Consider the following 18,704-nt stretch of genomic DNA (forward strand, 5'->3'; position numbering starts at 1 on the left):
CATAGCGAATATATTAAAGTTGCAGTAACCCTAAACAGCAGGCAGCATGCATGTCATTATCCGTTTGTTAAGATATGACAAAGACAAGGCTACAGAAAACGGGCCCGGCATAACCATGGGCGATTATATATATACAACAGCTGTCAAAAGCATGCCTAACAAATACCATTATTATACTGCCAAGCGTACGATTAGCGGCGTTGATCTCCCAATACTAATACGCTGATTACGTACTAATACTAACAATTAAGCATCAATCCGGACATGCATTCGCCTGCAGCCTGCAGCAGTGGAAAGCCAATAATGGAGACGACGACCAACAGCAGCAGAGCAGCTAGCCTAGCAAGCAGAGAAGGCTCCCATTCCCGACGCCAACCGCAAAGTTGGTAGAGGCAACCGAAACTCCCAAACACCACCAAAGGTATTTCCTTTCTTGAAACCAACTCCTAATTATTCATGCACCAAATTACAAGGAGAACAACGAACTAAGCCAGGATTAGGTATATCTAGGTTATAGTATTACAGGAAGATCGAACGACGATCGACTCTCCTGTTGGCACCTCTGCGTGATCATTGCCACTTCCTCATCATCATCAGTACGTTGTATTCAACAATTAGTATAATTCTGAACCATAGCTGACCGAAACATGAGGAATTGTTAACAGCAGTATACAATTCGTGCATGCGATTCTCGTTTGTCAAATAATCAGCTTTCAGTTAAACCGACTGTTGCTGCTGTTTGAGCTAAAACAAATCTTTGAAGACAAAAGGAAAAGAATGATCCATGCAAAAGCTAAGATGAAAGCTCCGATGCGTACGATCGATTCTACCGCCTTTGGAGCTCGCACATTTGCATGGTGCAATTCGGTAGGCACCTTTCTTTTAGGTTTGGACGTGCTTAATTAGATTCCGAGACCACCTCACCCTACTCCTCCACCTTCTTCTACCTGTCCTATCTATCTAGCTTAATTAGCTTAGCTTACTGCAAACCTGAGCTAGACCTAGCTTTTCCCCCAGCTCTATCCTCTCATGGTTTCTCTCTCATCGTGCTGTATTAATATTCTTCTTCTCCATGCTTTAGCATCATCTTCTTCAAGCTAGCTTGGCTCCAGTTTCACCAAGGTCGCAGGGAGGGAGTTTGAAGGTTCCTGGCTGCCACGATCTCAGCTGGGTCGCCTTTCTTTTCCGGTTACCTCCCACCTTAGGAACCCTCGAAAAGACCCCTCACCATCTCCTTTGTGTCCTTGCTAACCAACTCCTCATTAAAATCCCTCCTCTTCCTCTCGGCCTTTCTCGCTGGCCATTGGAGCTCGTTTTGCTCTCGCTCGCTAGCCTTCTTGGTTGGCTAGCGGCTATACATACGTACCCAACGCCACGGCCACACGCGCGCGCACCAACCGAGCCAACGAGCTCTTGGTGCTAGGCCGCCAAGAACACGCGATCGATTCGATCGAGATACGGTTTTCGTGTATGCAAGGAGGTGATCACGGAGGGGGGAGCTTAGGCATGGAGATGGGCGTGGGCAGCTTCACCGGCGGCGGCGGCGGCGAGTGCTCGTCGTCCTCGGCGACGGCGGCTGCCGCCGCGGCCGCTGCGGCGGCGGCGGCCGCGGCCGAGGCCGAGGAGCGGCAGCTGCTCAAGGGCGAGATCGCGGTGCACCCGCTGTGCGAGCAGCTGGTGGCGGCGCACGTCGGGTGCCTGCGCGTGGCGACGCCCATCGACCACCTCCCGCTCATCGACGCGCAGCTCGCGCAGTCCAGTGGCCTCCTCCACTCCTACGCCGCCCACCACCGCCCCTTCCTCTCCCCCCACGACAAGCAGGAGCTCGACTCCTTCATCGTACGCTTCATCACCAGCTACTTCAATTCAGTTCCTCCATTCACCTGCATGTATTTAATTACTTGTGTATTGATCTGCATGGTTAATTTCTTCACTTCTCATGGTTAAATCATATCTCAATCCATCCTTCCATGCATGCATACATGCAGGGATAGTATATGCATGATGATGATTTCCTAGCTAGCTAATTAATTAACTCTGTATATGTGTGCATCTTTGGTTGATCGATGCAGGCACAGTACATGATGCTGCTGTGCTCGTTCCGCGAGCAGCTGCAGCAGCACGTCCGGGTGCACGCCGTGGAGGCCGTCATGGCGTGCCGCGAGATCGAGCAATCCTTGCAGGACCTAACTGGTAAACAACTAATTGACGTGCATTAATTAAATTGTATATTTTCCTCTGCATTGATTCATCCGTTTCTCTCTACTTCTCGCCCTTTTCTCTACTGTTTTTTTTCCCCATAGTATGCTACGATTTTTGTTCAATTGCTTGTGCTTCTCGTTAGTTAGTTAGATTAATTGGATGCATGGTGGAGTTGTTTCTTTAGTTAATTAGTTCCGCCTTTTCACGAAAATATATTGGTTGCAGCGTCTTGTTCCGCGGATGGTCTTTTTGACTCCATCTCAACAGATTTGCATGCGTTGCCTTCTAAGGCTTCGTTTTCTACAGGTGTATCAGAGGAGATTAGTTAAAAGATCAAACGCTAAGGCACGTACCTAACAGAGACATTAATTTATTGATGTTGTTTATATTCGAATCAATGGAATATTGACACGGAAATGAATTACGAAGGCCCATGTAGAGACGTCAGCCCATGTACTCGGTAAGGCCGAGAAGCCCAATAGTAGATGCATGGCATGAACGGAGAAGAGCTAGCTGAGTACCAAACAAATTCACCTCCGTTTTTAATTAGCATAAAATCGTTTCAGATTAAACTTCAAAACAAGCACCAATCGCTTTTATTCTCTTCTAACAGAGTCTGTTTCTAATTAAGGCCTCTATCTTTTGGTATGCTAGTATTTAGTGAAACTTAATCATTTCAGATACAAAGGCATATATATTTTCTAAAGTGACGATGGGCGATGGACAAAACTGAGTTTATGGTAGTTACTGAAGAACATACATAGATGAATTAAATAGTAGAAATTTGAAAAGGTTTAATTTACAAAAAATCTTATGTTTTTGCAAGAACTATATTTGTTTATGAGTTTGGAAAGTCTACCCTTGGTCAGTTAGCCAACATAAAAAACTTAAATATTAGGGAAGGATCTAATATAATATCAATTAAATAAGTAGAAGTAAGGTTTCAAACCCATGCCGGCTAGTCCATCATCTCATGGAGTTAGCCGGAAGACCCCTAGGTGTTTCTCGTTAGTTAGCCAACATAACTAGATTGCAGGGGTGACTAGCTAGTCCGCTTCTTCTCACAAAATATCAATTGGAAGTTCAGGATGAATTGAACTTAAAAAAATTATATATTAAAATTTTTAATTTATACCAATTATCTGGCATAAAAATAATCGCACAAGCCATTTTTGCTATGAAATTAACATGCAATGAAGTTAGAAAATGTTTTTGCTTATCTGCCAGCTCCGGCGCAGGCCGAGTGTCTGCTAGCTCTTCGGCCATGCCCTGTTGGTAGCCAGAAATCGATGTGGGAATATCCAAAATTAAGCCAGTAGGGTTGCATTCGTTTGCGCTGAAATAGTACAAATTATTTATAGATTTTTGCATGTTCACTATTTAACTGCTAAATGGTATATTTTCTATAAAAAAGTCATATATAAAAATTGATCATCTCATATTTTTAAAATAATTTTTAACTTTATATTAGTTAATTTTATTATTTACATCATTATATATCTATCGAAAAATTAAATAATCTTTTATCCTAACTAAAGAACACAGCTTAGGTGGTGTAAGGCAGCGTACTCCATGACAATCCTGGCTTGGAGTTGAAAGTGCATGCCTCTCGTCTAATCCACAATAGCTAAATGATCCAGGTGTCGAACAACATATATCACACACGACCATGGAAAGTGGAAGTTGTGTCACATGACAATATGATATGGCCTAGCCCTGCACTTCGTGATCGTCTCTCTTATTATGAGACATCAGCTGAACTGTGATGCATTATATATAGTCGTTACATATATCAGACACGACCATGGAAAGTGGATGGTGTGTCACATGACTAGATGTAATGTAATGCATCTGAAGAAAAAGGATGGTGAATATAACATAGATATATTTGCAAGCATGCAAAGTACTTCAATTGACACACACACACAGTTGCGCACATGCCAGTAAACTAATAATCTAGCTAGTTTTCTGGTAGTGATTCTTTAATTAGGTGGACATATTTGTTTGTTTAGTTATGTGAATCAAAACTATGTTCCTCAAAGGAAAAGACGACGGTATGATGATTAATTTGGATCTATAATGCTAACTTATCTACCTAGCCAGGCAGTTCAAAGTACACATGGAAGCTTAGTTCCACCGAGCTAGCTAGCTAGCTGTTTGTCATTCAGGCAATGCAGCTGGCGAGCTGCATCTGCAAGACTCCAAATCAGGACGTCTTTTCAATTGGCCGGGTAGCTTTCATCAAGCTGTTTCAAGTGGCCATGCGCATGGCTGGTACAACTGTCTATCTCTGCTCGATCTCACCTCACCTTCCAGTTCATTCAGCTCCATCGCCGACGACGACAAAGCCCTCGTGCATGCCTCCGTACTGCCCTAGCTAGCTTTGCAATTGCTAGCTGTTGCCGATATAGCTAGCACAATCTCTGCACATAAACTGACAAATAATTAATCTAGCTATTAACTAGTTCTTCTTCTTCTTATCATGTTATTATACGTACGTGCTTCAAGTTTTGAAGTGCATATATATACATGAATATATCAAGCTTTTCTTCTTAATTTACACTTATCTGGATGCGTGCATGGATGGATCATGGATCAGGTGCAACTTTGGAGGAAGGGACAGGGGCGACCATGTCGGAGGACGAGGAGGATTCGCAGATGCTGGAGGCGCCCATGGATATGGGCTCGGATGGGCACGACCTCATGGGCTTCGGCCCGCTCATGCCCACCGACTCGGAGCGTTCTCTCATGGAGCGGGTCAGGCAAGAGCTCAAGATTGAACTCAAGCAGGTATACACATGCATGCATATGGTTAATTTATTCTTGCTTACGTTATTAGTTCATCCTTGCATGCACATGCATGCGTTCATCCTTTCAACTCACGCATGCATAACATATCTATATCCATGTGTGTTTAAGATTTAGGGCAAACACAGTACTCATCTTAATGAGCTCATTACTAGCATGAACAATCTAATCTCCTTCTTAAGTTCCTTGTACTGCATGCCATAGAGTTCTTTGACTGAAAAGTACTGGGACTAAATCAGTATTGCATATCGTATTAATTGGTGACATGTTGGATGCGGCACTGCACCTCAGATATATGTGACTGACAATAACTGACAGTGACTAGCTAGGTCTGGATGCATGCATGCTTAGCTTGTTCTTCATTCTATCCCTAATCAAATTAAATTATGCATCTACAGTGTGATACATACTTTTGCAAGCTTATCTCAGAACTGATAAATTATTAAATTCGTTACAGGGTTTCAAGTCAAGGATTGAGGATGTGAGAGAAGAAATATTGAGGAAGAGGAGGGCAGGAAAGTTGCCTGGGGACACCACCACCATACTGAAGCAATGGTGGCAGCAACACTCCAAGTGGCCATACCCCACGGTGAGTACATTGTACCTATCAAGCATGCTTGCAAGAGTGCAACTAGCTAGCTACTAGTCGATCGCCCTTCTTAGCTGTTCTCCAATGCAACTTGTTGATCAATCTTGTGTGCTAGCTTTACAATTAATATATGGCTCTAAAATAAATACATATAGCAAGAAGCATTAATAATATTTATTTGTTAGGTAATTAGATATGCATGAGGAGTTGCATGCGTGATGTATGGATATAATATGGTTGGTTGAGTGACATGTATATATTTTCTTGGTACAGGAGGATGATAAGGCAAAACTTGTTGAAGAGACTGGCCTGCAGCTCAAGCAAATCAACAACTGGTTCATCAATCAGAGAAAGCGTAACTGGCACAACAACTCACAGACATCAACCCTTAAATCAAAACGTAAAAGGTAATAAACAACCGTTATCTAAGTATTTTGTTCACAGTAATACGATAATCTTGATGTTTCACTAGCTAGCTAACAACTGAATTGTAACACAAAGTTTCTTTTTCTCTATGTGTAATGCAGGTGAGGGCAGAAAAATGTATACCTGACGTACTCGCTAATCAAATCAAAGGAAGACATTGTGACTCATAAGTAATAAGATCATCTTAAATTGTATATCTAGTTATTAGTCAGAGGTGACAAATTCATGACATACATAACTCCAAGACTATGTTGGTATAGTTTCTTTTTGTCGTGGGTGTACCTGCATGCATACATAACTCCAAGACTAATTCATTTGCTGTGCATATACATTGACCATTCTATAACCGTGTGTTAATTAAGTAAAAAAGCAAAAAAAAAACACGCAATTGGAAATGCATTAATTCAACTACGTTTATATATGGATGGAACGGAATCTCTATCTATATGTGTGGGCCTTTGTTTCAAGCAGTAGCAGGTATACCAAACTGGAGTTGGACTATTGGTGATTAATTGGACAATTAGGCCTAACAAACACCACAAGACAAATTGAGGCTGGCACTAGCCTCTCACGCATGATAATCCCAAAAGTTTCCGGCGTATATTGGAGCGCTGCAGCAAAGCCAGCAGGGACACCAGACCAACCATATATTCATGTGTGTTAATTAGTTTCTGATCATCAGTGTGTGGTTAGTAACAGCTTTGCACCATCTTCCTCATTAGTATGTGGTTTAGCATCTTGCGGATAATAGTTATGCTGATCATCAAATATTCCAATTCCAATCAATTAAATGCTGGAGCTAGTGCACGGCTAGCTACGTCTCAACCAGCACGGACAACTCCGTTGAGACCTCGCTATCTTGGAAGACGATGCACGTTGGCTCCCTGAAAATTGGCAGCAAAAAACAGCACAGAGGCCGCCGTCCAGCTATTCATGTCCAATTAGTTGGCAGACACCAAGATAATAAGATCGAATCTCTCATGAAAAGTGAAGCCAGCACCAAACATATGCTGACCTTAAGTAAAAAGTTCAGGTGAAAAAATAAACTCCGATGCAGTAGGGTCAGTCAGAGACGTATTATTCAGACATAATACGAGTCTCATTCAACTCCAGTTCTTGTTTGTTCGTTGTAGAAAAGCAATAGTCTGCACAGACAATGCTATCACATCAATGATCAAATGAGACGAAAATTCCAAATTCTGAGTTGATACGTCACAGCCGATCCTTTATTCAGAGAAGAACGTACTCAAACAGAATGATCAAACAATGGAGAGCTGATAATAATTTCTAATGGCGAATCCTCCAATATAGTCCACAGTATACACCCCCACCCCCCCCCCCCCCCCCCCCCCCCCCGGGCGCGGAGGAATCCAGATTTGTCGCAGTTTACCACCACCCAGACCAGTCACAGAGATCGATTATACATCGGCATCTCTCCAATTTCTGCACTTCCTTTACTTGCCATAGTAACCTCCACCTTGTGGAGGGTAGGAACCAGGTGGAGGGTAAGCACTACCCTGGGCCTGGGGGTAACCTGCTGGTGGGTAACCTTGGGCAGGAGGATAGCCACCATAAGGCTGCCCGTATGCTGGCTGTTGTGGCGCATACCCAACAGGAGGTGGAATAGGCTGATCGATGCGTGACATTTGCTGCATTGGAGGCACTGCCATGGGCCGTGGGCCGAACTTGCCATCTCTCTTGTCCATTTCAATTTTGTGTTGGGTCTGCACATGCATTTCAGTTAATAAGATGGATATAAAGGGTTAAAGATGAGTTAGCATGTAGTCACCAAAGATATTGTGTAATATTTACCTGCATACAGGCGCAAACTCTGCCAAAAAAATTGGAAGCATAGGTCACAAGATTATCAACATGGGGGCTTTAACTATGGAGAAGAGAACAAAGCAGAGTTATGAGCGTCTTACGAGCAGTAGACCATATCAGACATGCAAGAAAGAATTTGGGAAGCCTCTGAAAGCTCCTCACTACCAACAATAGCGGCAACTATGGAGAAGATACAAGCAATTTGTTGAAGGCAGAACATGAAGCCCTACAGAAGAATAAAAGTGATATTCAGTAGATTATTATAAAAAGGAACATAAGAGAACCCGAAAATTTAGTAAAAAAACCAAGAAAAGGAGGACAGGGCCAGTACAATGATGCAGTTATCACATTGAGTTGTCTGTATGTTGAATTCATCTTGCAGCAAGAAGCGGGTTGAAGCAACTGAATTACCAAAGCACAGAAACACCTGAAAAATAAAGTGTTAGTTCAGACGAACCCAAAAATTAAAGATAAATATACAATGACAGTATAGGAGGTTTACCCTCAAGAAACAGAACTTTACAGCATTCAACACTAACAGTGCATGATCCTCAATCCTATTCTCATAATATACAACTAAGCAAACAAGATAATAACAATTAAATATAGACAAATAATCCTTCCGTAGAGTCCTTGGTTTGTGCTCTTTCAAACTAAACGGCAACCAGATAAAAGTACATAGTCATGCTGCATTGTCTTTCAGACTATCAGAGGTTCCATAAAAGTCATGCTTTTGAGCCTAGCAAATACTCCCTCTGTCCAATAGTATAAGCATTTGAATTTTGTCCAAGAACATAAGCAATCCTACATGACTACTTGTTCCATCAATCACCGTATATTCAAATTTCTTTCCATCTTACTCCAACTACCCTTCCACCCCCAATCATTTCTCATTAAATGGGTGGCACTAAAGTTTTTTACCCCTCAACCTTAATCTATACTAAACAGAAAACTAGAAATGCTTATATTGTTGGACAGAGGGAGGATGTAAAGTCCAAAAAGATGGTACAAAATACAGGTAATCGAATATTGTATAGAAGGAACAATCAACTATCATAGCCACACAAGAACTGAATACAAAATGCAGCCTAATCGAAAGTTTATCAGCTAGTAGGTACAGTAAAATTAACCCGAACAAACACACAAATACGAGGAAATGGATTGTGGATCCTGTACCTCAGTTGCAAGACAGAATTCTGGGCATCGGCTTTCACCACATCTCCCACTGCATGGCATGTACCCAGCACAGCAGACATATCTACAACACAAGAGGTGCGAGGCGAAGGATTTAGGGGGGTTAACCAGCTAATGAAATGTCTGTGTCTAACCATAGCAAGTAGAAGCAAATAGAATAGACTATACCTTGACATGTCATTATAGAGAGCCCTTTTGCGAAGCATGTAGGACACACATGGTCCACTGAAGAGAAAGGGGTGAATGCAAAAGATCAATAACTGGATAAAAAATTTCCATTTCTATTTTGTACAACACATAATATCACTATACAGATAATGAAATAAGAATTCCATATAAATGCAGTGGCTATGGATTGTTATGGATGATAGCATACTAAACAACGAGCTTGCATGCAGGAATTTGACAAGAAATAGAACAACTGGGACAGGACATGACTACCATATATGTTCAAATGCTCTCAATGCATTTTGCTGCAATTCATATGGAGTGTGCAAACAACGCCACCACATGGATATAGGGAAACTGAGTTCTTTCTTTTTAGGGTGTGCAGCTATTTGCATGAGCTTTCTGGACCCAGCACACTGATAGGGTCTTATTGAATATTCCGTCTGGTGATCTGGTCATGGTGAATTGGTGATTGACAAACAAAATGCTAGTCTTACAGCTGCAAAGGAAAGTACTCTCCCCATTCTAAAATACAAGGCATATTGACTTTGTACAGACTCCAACCTTATACATTAACCATTGATTTCTTTGATAATATGTTAATTACAAAATTAACATCATATGAAAATATTTTCAAGGGTAAATCTAATAATAGCATCATACTAAATGCATGACACTAAACAAATACTCCCTCCATTCTTTAAAAGATCATGCTGGTTATCATAAGATGTATTGCTTCAAAATATAATGTACAATCATAACTTTAAGTACTTTTGAATATGGATCTAGTAACATTAATTTTGTGTCACAAAAATTATATTCTAATGCATAACTTGTTAGTAAAAACCTTGTTCTAACGAAACAAAATACACGTTATATTTTGAAAAGAGGGGATAGAACCGAGGGAGTAATGAACCTGTTCGGTACTTATTGCTGTGGCTTTTTAGGCTGCAGCAGCACCATGTAGCCACTCGGCTGTGGCTCCATCACACTAATCAGCTGCTGGGGGAGAAAGCTTTCAGCTGGCTGACTGCAACCGCTGTAACTTCTGGTTAGCTGGCTGCTGCAGCTAGCTGAAGCGATCAGGCCCAATTCTAATCAAGGAGGTAACTAGGGAAATCGGGTGGATGGGATCGTGATACCTCAGGAAAATCAAAGAACCTGTGTGGTGGCTGTAACTGACAGTCTGACACTGCTTATGCTTGAAGCTAATGGAGCTCTATATTTGACTAATTGGGGTATTTGAACAAAATATACTTCATGAAACACACAATGTATTATCCTGGATCTAACTTCCAAGGCCAACCTAAATTCTGCAGTACTTTCAGTTTCATTTGAATATAAATAAAAAAACTAAAGGCAACTGGTTTGACATAAGGTGCATCCCGTCCCTCCGTTTCACAATCTATTTCTCACACCTAAAATCCGACCTGAATTAAGAATGCAAACAAGCCCATAATAAACTTGCCTACTTGTAAGAATTTAGGCAATCTCTACAGCTGCGAGTGATTCAACACCTCAATGCAGAACCATGCATTGGTATGCATCCTTATCAGACTTAAAATTCCCTTAAACCCTAGTTTATTTCAGAAGCAACAAGACAAAATCACCCAGATCTACGACGTGAATGGACGCCAGATAACAAGGGGAGCAAAAACATGGAGCCCCGGAGACCGACGAGGATCGCTTACCACCAGAGCGCGAGGCAGCAATCTGCATCAACAACCACCACACAGAGAACCCATCAGAACGAAAATCTCGCCATGGCAAACCAAAAACAAAAACAAAACAGAAAAAGGAAAGGAAAGCGTTGGCGGTAGTAGCAGAGTAGGGGTATACATGGGAAGTCGGCCTGGATGGTGCTCATGAGGTCGGTGTGCCAGAGGTTGCGGTAGCTCTGCCGGAGCTGCATCTTGTCGAGGTTCGCCTGCGACGACGCCATCGCTCCGCCCCGCCCCCCTCCCTCTCCCTTGCCTCAACTCGCGAGCGGATCGGCGGGGATCGCACTAGCACCAAACCGAGGAGGAGCGAGATGGATTGGGATGGGAAAAGAGGGAGGATGAAAACGACGGTGTTTTCTGGGTGGGGTTGTGGCCGTCGGATTGGGTGCGGTTTCCGCAGCCTCGTCGTGATGGCCGGTCAACGAGGCGGAGTCGTCCACTCCAAAGTTCTCTCCACCTTTTCTCATAAGTTTTTTAAATTGTTTAAAAAAATCAAATAATATATTTATAAATATAAAATGATTTATTGATAAAATTATTATATATGCATTTTAGCAGTTTAAAAGTCTATGCTGAAAAATACACTTCAGTGAAACAAAACTTAAAATCAATTTTAAATTTACAGCTAAAAATCTAGATCATAGCGTTTCTCTTTTTTCAGTGTTCTGGAGATGACCGAGTTCGCGCCCGCGGTGATGGACGCCACGACGACCTCCGCCGCGATCGGCGAGAATTAAGCGGACGCATTTTTTGAGCGACCGGATGATCGAAAACTGAAAAATCAACGCGACACGACGAGAGACCTCGGCGATGGAAAATGAGAAAGGAAAAAATAAATCTGGTACTGGGCCTCATAGTCTATTGGGCTAGATGGTACAGTTCGTCGATGGGCAATCAACTGCTTTACCTAACGGACTTTTCTTCCATTTTCTCAGTTTTTACATGCAGAACTACCGAATGATATAAATTATGTATTTTTAAAAAGGAGTTTATGTTGAAATGTATCCTCCTGTCTTTTAAATAGATTTTTAACTTTGTAATAGGCAATTCTATCGTCTACGTGATTAAATAGTTACCAATTGATCAAATAATATTTCGTCTTTCATCATCGTTAATCTCGAAACAAACACGACCCAACGCTTCTTCTACCTCCTAGTCCCACTGATCTCAAGCATGTCTGGTTAGGGTTTTATTTATTTATTTATTTTTACTTCAGGCGGTCAGGCCAATCAGAAGCAACGAGCCTGAAACGCACGCAAATCTACGGCCTACGGGTGTTGAATCGCTCTCGCTAGTAATCAGCCTTGCTACACGAAAAGACGACTAGACAGAGCTGAGTAGCTGACCGTGGTAATTGAACCTGTTGCCTACCACGCCGCCGCAGAGAACTCGTCGAGGCCGTCTCAGCTCGTCCACCGGACCCAACACACGATCTGTACCATTTGTAGCGATCCGGCCCAGAAAGGATTTAGCTAGGCCTCATGCCCCTCATAGGCCCGCAAGGCGAAAAGATCCAGTCAGCCGGCCCAGCAAAGGATGGCCCACGTGACGAGTTGGGGGAACTTTTCCGATGCAAAGTGGCCTTTCGATCTCGACCGTACAAAGTGGATCGACCGGTAGATGCAGCGAGGAGGTAACGAGGACTCAACGACGTGTACTCGGAGATATACGGACAGAGCGTGCTAAACAAGGAGGAAACGGGAGGAAAATACGGGCATGGCGGCCATGGTCGCTGTCGTATGATCGAGCTGAGCTCACGCGAGTAAATCGTATGGCCGGCCATGGCGGCATCGGCATGCTTGTGACCTCACCCTGAAACGCCTCACTCGCCAGCTCCGTCGTCTTTACTCCCACCTTCGTGTTTATTCACTCCCACTTAATTTAAATCTTTAATCTTTAATTTAATTTTAAGATTTTTCACTTTACTTTTTATAATTGACTTTTAAATTACTAAGAATATATATGTATAATTTATAAATTATTTTTTGTTTATAAATATATCGTTTGACTTTTTTTCATAAAAAACCCCAATCAATCACCCCATCAAAGCCGTGAGAAGTCATTGGTCGCAGCACAATAATTTGGAGTTGTTGCTACTGTTTTCCATCGCTGATCCCCCATTCTTACTCCAATAATGCATATGATCGTATCTTGCAGAATGCATAAATTGATATATTGCTGCCATCTATGGCTCGACGGGATCAGGTGTTAATTAAGCAGTTTTGCAGTGGGCACGAACAAGCCAGCTATCTGCTGGCCGTTAATTCAGTTCGGTACCGTGTAAGCTAGCTAGCTCACACGTGAGAATTGGTTGGGGGTAGGCAAGCAACAGAGTTCCTGTCGAGAAAAAAAAAAGAAGATCATGGATAAGAACTTAGATTCGGATTAATCTCAATCACAATCTATAGTTAAATAAAAACCTCTGCTTTACACATCAAACAGGCTTCTGGTTAACTCATCCTTGCGATTTTGCAGCGCCAGTGCGTAGTGGAGCCGCCCGTGAGGAGATCAGAAGTCAAAAGGCAAGGAGATAAAGATGTGACACAGGGCGCACTCGTATTAGAATTCTAGGTGGGGGGTGACGTGGGATTGTCTTATCCTCTAATCACCCTCCATTTGGACTAACACAAAGCAAATATCTGCACTACCCTATAAAAAATAAAAACCCTCTTTTGATTTTTTTTTATGAGCATTTATCTAGCCTATCCTGTAATTTCTTTTTTTAAAAGAAAAAAACACATACACACACTGAGTGCATCATTGGAGGATCCATGATGAGCTAGCCAGCTCTACCGAATTTGCAACAGCTAGCAGACGCTGAGCTCAGATTTGGATCATTTAATGTTGGACAGCATGGCCATCGGATCCGTATACCAGATGGCACCTGTTTGCTGTTGTGCCGTTCTCGAAGATTTGAGGAACTCACAAACTACGGCATGTTGCACAATTAGCAGCGAGCGTTGCAATTAACTCAGCCTAGAAGCTCTAGCTCTTGCATGTGAACCTATTTTGCATACGAGTCCAGCATTTTGACCAGAGGAAAAGTAATGGGTGAAGGAGAGACCAGCATTGCTGTAGTGGGTAGGTTCCAATTATCACTGAAGGTCCTAAACAACCCTCCAGTCAAACTCAAACCAACGTTGAAGGAGAAAATGAAGAAGGGAATAAAAAGAAAACTCCGGTGTGTGATCATCAGCGGAAGCTTCTCCAGGGTTTGTCAAGCAAGAAACGGGATCAGATCACCATCAGAAACTTCTTGGTATTTTGTCAAACAAGCAACAACAAGCTGGTGATTCCGTCATCAGGATTCTGTTAAAATGTTCAGTCGTCAACTGATCGCCAAATCCATTATCCCGAAACCACACGCAACATACACACAAACCCACGGCTAATTCGACATGAAAAGCGAGATGCTCCCGGGCCAAACAATTTCAGACACAGGTGGCTGTGCTCAGAGCCTCTGATGCTACCTGGCGAGCTCCGCTGGCTGCTCAAGTTCTTTGATCTGGTCAGCTGATCAGCTCAACCCGACAAGCCTCCAGGTCCCAGCACTCAAAACCCGTGAGAATCCTCCTAAAAAATGTGTGGAACGCGCGGCCGGTCTCTTAATAATCCACGATCTGCGCTGCCTGCAGGGCGGCTCGCCATGGAGGACCCATATTGTTTAAGCCATCCGGACTTGTACTATATAGTCTCTCCGTTCTAAAATTCTAAATTATAATTCACATATAACAATGAAACATTAGTTAATATGAAAGAATATTGTTAAGTTGCGTAGGCAGTTACACCTAAAAGACAAAGTTAATAAAAAAAGACAGACAATTCACTTTATATATTCTAATAAGACACTACTTGGGTTATGTCCTTTTGGAGATTAACGGTAAAAGATAAATGATTATTTGATTTGATGTTAGTTATTTATTGTTATAAATAACAAAATTAACTACTATAAAATTAAAAATCTATTTTAAAAATGTAAAACGGTAAACTTTTCTATATAAACTTTAGAAAATGTATCATCTGGTAGTTTGAAATGCGCGCGTAAAAACCGAGAAAAAATCCAAAAAGAAAATATGGGCCAAAAGAACACATCCATATTATAATAAATTGGGACAAAATTATATACTCCATACATTTTTTTAATTGACACTATTGACTTTTTATCTATGTTTGACATTTTATCTTATTCAAAAATTTATGTAATTATTAATTATTTTATTATGATTTGATTTATTATTAAAATAATTTTAAGTATGATTTATAATTGTATATTTAGGAAAAAATTAAATATAAAGGATCAAACATAAATAATAAAAAATCAAGGCGTCAGTTGAAAACTAGGATGGAGTATCAGACTACTGCATTTAAAATGATTTTTTAGATGAAAGTACTATCAGAAACTGGTGCTGGCGGTCACGAGGGGGCGGCCGTTAACGGTTAACCGCATGCGCGCCGCGGCATGATCTCCACATGGGTATCGCGCCGCGAGAGACAGCGGAAATCACGGCATGTGGGAGTGGAGGAGCAGCCATGTGGTTTTCAACCTGGGAGCTGGGCTCCGTGGACGTTGAACTCCCCGATCGCGTTTTCTGTCACATGGCATCCATGTGTTCCTGGCCAAAAGCACGGTTTTTTTTTTTAAAAGCCGTGTTACTGTTGCCTGTAGTTTTTTCCTCCAACTTTTCGTTTCGTCGTCGTGATCGGTGGTGCCTGATAAATGCTGCAAGCGAGAGACAGGTGGATTGACGGGTATTGCCGCTGACAACTAGGATGTCGGGTTCTAGAAGTAGTACGTTGTTATCATTGGTTCAATGAATATTAAGCAAACGAACAACTCATGCCACTTCTAGAAGATCACTCCAATTCGTTAGCTAGCCCTGAAAGCGAGCCAACATCGTTCGTGCACGGCACAAGTGTCCCCCGGCAATTCCCATGCACACATTTCATTTTTTTTTTGCTGAATTTACCTACGTGTACATGCATGTACGGTTGCAACCGCCACAATTCCGTTGTGAAAACCGCGACGAAAAAACCCTTGCAAAATCGTGTTTCGTGAGCGGGCGGACGGAAGGTTCTCAGCGAAGCCCACGCAGACGCTGACGCAGCGCTGCCGTGGCGGTGCAGGGCAGCCGCTGGGCCCACCTGGCGCTGCTGGTGGGGTCGGGTACCAGGCCAGCGTGGGCCCCGCTGCCCGGTCAAATCTTCTTCCCATTTCCGAACCGTCGTCGTCATCGTGGTATTCATCTCTGACCCCGCGGCGCCCGCCACCAAAACTTCCCCGTTGCCGTCTCTCCTCGATCCATCCATCCATCGCCTCAGCTTAAAACCTCGCCTCCGACCGAATCCACTCCGCCTCTCCCTCAATTCCGCCCTACCGAAACCGCTAAGCAAGCCACTGCACGAATCGATTGTGGTGATGGAGAAGACGAAGCTGCAGCTCCCGCTGGTGCACAACGAGCGGCTGTGGGCGCGGCCGTGGCGGTGGGCGAAGACGGTGTTCTTCCTCGTGTCCATGCTCGCGTCGCTGCTGCTCGTCTGCGCGCCGCCGCTGCTCGTCGTCGTCCTCGACCTGCTCCTCCCGCCCGCGCTGCTCTCCAACTTCCACCGCGCGGCGATCCACCCCGCCTCGCTCCTCGACCAGGCCAGGGCCTTCCACTTCGGCTCATCGCTCGTCGACCTGCCCGCCGTCTCCGCCGCCCGCTCCCTCCTCATCCTCTGTAAGTGACCCACCACGCGCGCGATCGGTGTCACCGTATGTGCGATGCGATCCCCGTGCAAAATATTGTCTTTTTTTTTTCCCTTTTGTGTTCATTCGCCTCACGGTGGTTTTGGCTGACGACCACTGGGTGCTCCGATGCAGGCGCGTACACGGCGTGCGGCGGTGGCGCGGCCTACCTGTGGGTGGCCGTGGCGTGCAGCGTCGGCTCCGTCTGCTACGTCCTCGCCAAGGCCGCCGTGGTGTTCGGCCCGGCGCACGACGCCGCCGGCCTGGGGCTGCAGGGCAAGGGGCAGCTCGTCGCCGTGGAGGCCATGTTCCTCATGTCGTTCGCGCTCGCCGCCGCCCACATCGCCATGGCCTACCGCGCCAGCTGCCGCGAGCGCCGGCGCCTGCTCGTCTACAGAATCGACGTCGAAGCTGTAAGTGATTCGCTTCTCCTTTAATTGCTCGTATCAATTGTGAGGTGGACACATATCAAAAGATGCAAGCTTTAGTCTTTCCAATCCGTGTGCCTCGAGAGATTCTGAAGAACAACTCGAGGCATACATGGAATCCGCTTTCGGCGAAACAGGGAAACGAAATGTCGTCTAGGTAACGCGTCGACATAGCCGACATCCACGGAATCTGCTTTTGTGCCTGCGTGCAACTGTGCAAAGAAATTTCCGCTTTGGAGATTCCCGATTCATTACGCACAAAGTGGCCTGATCAAACTTTCTAACTCTCACCTAAAATTCAGATAGCTAATTATACCTGTATTGTTCCCACGGTTTGACTGGTAACTGTTGCTTTGGCACGGCCGTTAATTACAAGTAGCAATTTGATATACATAATACTTGATAAGAGTGATAGTACCAGTTCGGGAAGCAGTTTTTTACACACGAGTGTATATACACCCGTTGCTTGCATGCCATCTAAATAGTCATAAAAAATATGAAAAAATTTAACAAGATAGTTTAATATGAGTTATATCACTCCACCAACATGCAAGTTTAAATTTATCTTCTACAAGCTGTAGCAAAAATAACAAAAACAATTATCAAGCTGTAGCAAAAATAACAAAAACAATTATGAATATGTATATAGTTAGTTTCAGTTTTATTTTTTTGCTACAACTTGTAGAAGTTAAATTTAAACTAGCATGTTTGTGGAGAGATATAACTCATATTAATTTATCTTGTCAACTTTTTTATATTTTTTGATGACTATTTAGATGACATGCAAGTATTTAGATGACATGCAAGCAGATGGGTTGTCTATACCCGTGTGCTAAAAACCGTTTCCCTGACAGATCGTTTTTTTCCCACTAGATATAAAAAAAGAGTCAAATCACTCCAAACCCCTTTGAATTTGCGGGGAAAACGCATGAAGAATAGTCTAATATAATGAGCTGAGCATATTTTCCATGCGTTGTACGTCACGGCCTAAGAGTATATGATCGGGACAGGTCTCTAGAAATATCTGGAAAATGCAGCCATCCGTGTACAATGCGCTCAATTGACATAGCAACTGCAATTGTTTTAGCCTATCACTGTCGCCGAGCACTTCCTCTGGCCCGATCTTCATGGCCAGCGAATCTCCGGGACACTGTCAAATTTCAGATTGTCACATAAGTGGACACAAATCCCCAACTGTTGCAGTCTCTGACGATTCTTTACGCGCAGAAGAACTGCAGTTTAAATGGTGATTAACAGTTTGTAACAGTTCATCCTGCTAATGAAATTCTTGCTGGGTTATTCAGGTAAGGCTGAAGGGAGGACAAACGCCCAAGTCCCTGAAGCAGCAGTTCGCCGTATGACACTCGCCTGGTCGTCGCAGCCGGGCACAAACTGAAGAATGAACGCCAATATCTTCAGTTTCAGACGAGCAGGCAATGGCCTGCAGGGTTCGCTCCTCCGGTCTCAAAATTTTGGTTCGAGTAGCTGTGTACAGTGTACACTACGATCGCTCACTGTGACTCAAAAGTGAAAATAGTGTAAAGAAGATGTAAATACGAAACATTTGTGCTTCGGCCTCCTGCAGTCAATGCAAAAAATGGGATGAGCCGTTCGGCAGA

The 18,704-nt window shown here is 43.4% G+C and overlaps 3 protein-coding genes across 3 annotated transcripts; 2 read left to right on the forward strand and 1 right to left on the reverse strand.

Annotated features, from left to right (window-relative positions):
• Positions 1-1,169: 1,169 nt before the first annotated feature.
• On the forward strand, positions 1,170-6,428 carry LOC102718348 (homeobox protein knotted-1-like 3). The gene is made up of 6 exons (XM_040521839.1): positions 1,170-1,839; positions 2,073-2,193; positions 4,802-4,992; positions 5,468-5,599; positions 5,873-6,006; positions 6,127-6,428. The coding sequence occupies exons 1-6, from the start codon at positions 1,471-1,473 to the stop codon at positions 6,128-6,130; spliced, it is 951 nt and encodes a 316-aa protein (XP_040377773.1). The 5' UTR covers positions 1,170-1,470; the 3' UTR covers positions 6,131-6,428.
• A 612-nt stretch (positions 6,429-7,040) lies between these two features.
• Positions 7,041-11,278, reverse strand: LOC102721525. Its single transcript, XM_006649238.3, has 8 exons — positions 11,051-11,278; positions 10,903-10,924; positions 9,212-9,268; positions 9,026-9,107; positions 8,181-8,276; positions 7,951-8,075; positions 7,838-7,856; positions 7,041-7,749 (listed from the first exon to the last, which is right to left on the reverse strand). Exons 1-8 carry the CDS (start codon positions 11,151-11,153, stop codon positions 7,480-7,482), a joined length of 774 nt encoding a protein of 257 aa, XP_006649301.1. The 5' UTR covers positions 11,154-11,278; the 3' UTR covers positions 7,041-7,479.
• A 4,921-nt stretch (positions 11,279-16,199) lies between these two features.
• LOC102721813 lies at positions 16,200-18,704 on the forward strand. Its single transcript, XM_040521534.1, has 3 exons — positions 16,200-16,649; positions 16,793-17,070; positions 18,390-18,704. The coding sequence occupies exons 1-3, from the start codon at positions 16,349-16,351 to the stop codon at positions 18,444-18,446; spliced, it is 636 nt and encodes a 211-aa protein (XP_040377468.1). The 5' UTR covers positions 16,200-16,348; the 3' UTR covers positions 18,447-18,704.

Source organism: Oryza brachyantha, chromosome 3, assembly GCF_000231095.2.
Source record: "Oryza brachyantha chromosome 3, ObraRS2, whole genome shotgun sequence".
In the NCBI taxonomy this organism is placed as follows: domain Eukaryota; kingdom Viridiplantae; phylum Streptophyta; class Magnoliopsida; order Poales; family Poaceae; genus Oryza; species Oryza brachyantha.

Coding starts and splice junctions, on each gene's coding strand:
- LOC102718348 (XM_040521839.1), top strand. CDS start 1,471: ATGCAAGGAGGTGATCACGGAGGGGGGAGCTTAGGCATGGAGATGGGC. Junction 4,993..5,467: donor TCAAGATTGAACTCAAGCAG/GTATACACATGC, acceptor AATTCGTTACAG/GGTTTCAAGTCAAGGATTGA. Junction 5,600..5,872: donor CCAAGTGGCCATACCCCACG/GTGAGTACATTG, acceptor TTCTTGGTACAG/GAGGATGATAAGGCAAAACT.
- LOC102721525 (XM_006649238.3), bottom strand. CDS start 11,153: ATGGCGTCGTCGCAGGCGAACCTCGACAAGATGCAGCTCCGGCAGAGC. Junction 10,925..11,050: donor CATCCAGGCCGACTTCCCAT/GTATACCCCTAC, acceptor TTGTTGATGCAG/ATTGCTGCCTCGCGCTCTGG. Junction 8,076..8,180: donor AATGTGATAACTGCATCATT/GTACTGGCCCTG, acceptor ATTCTTCTGTAG/GGCTTCATGTTCTGCCTTCA.
- LOC102721813 (XM_040521534.1), top strand. CDS start 16,349: ATGGAGAAGACGAAGCTGCAGCTCCCGCTGGTGCACAACGAGCGGCTG. Junction 16,650..16,792: donor CCGCTCCCTCCTCATCCTCT/GTAAGTGACCCA, acceptor GCTCCGATGCAG/GCGCGTACACGGCGTGCGGC. Junction 17,071..18,389: donor ACAGAATCGACGTCGAAGCT/GTAAGTGATTCG, acceptor TGGGTTATTCAG/GTAAGGCTGAAGGGAGGACA.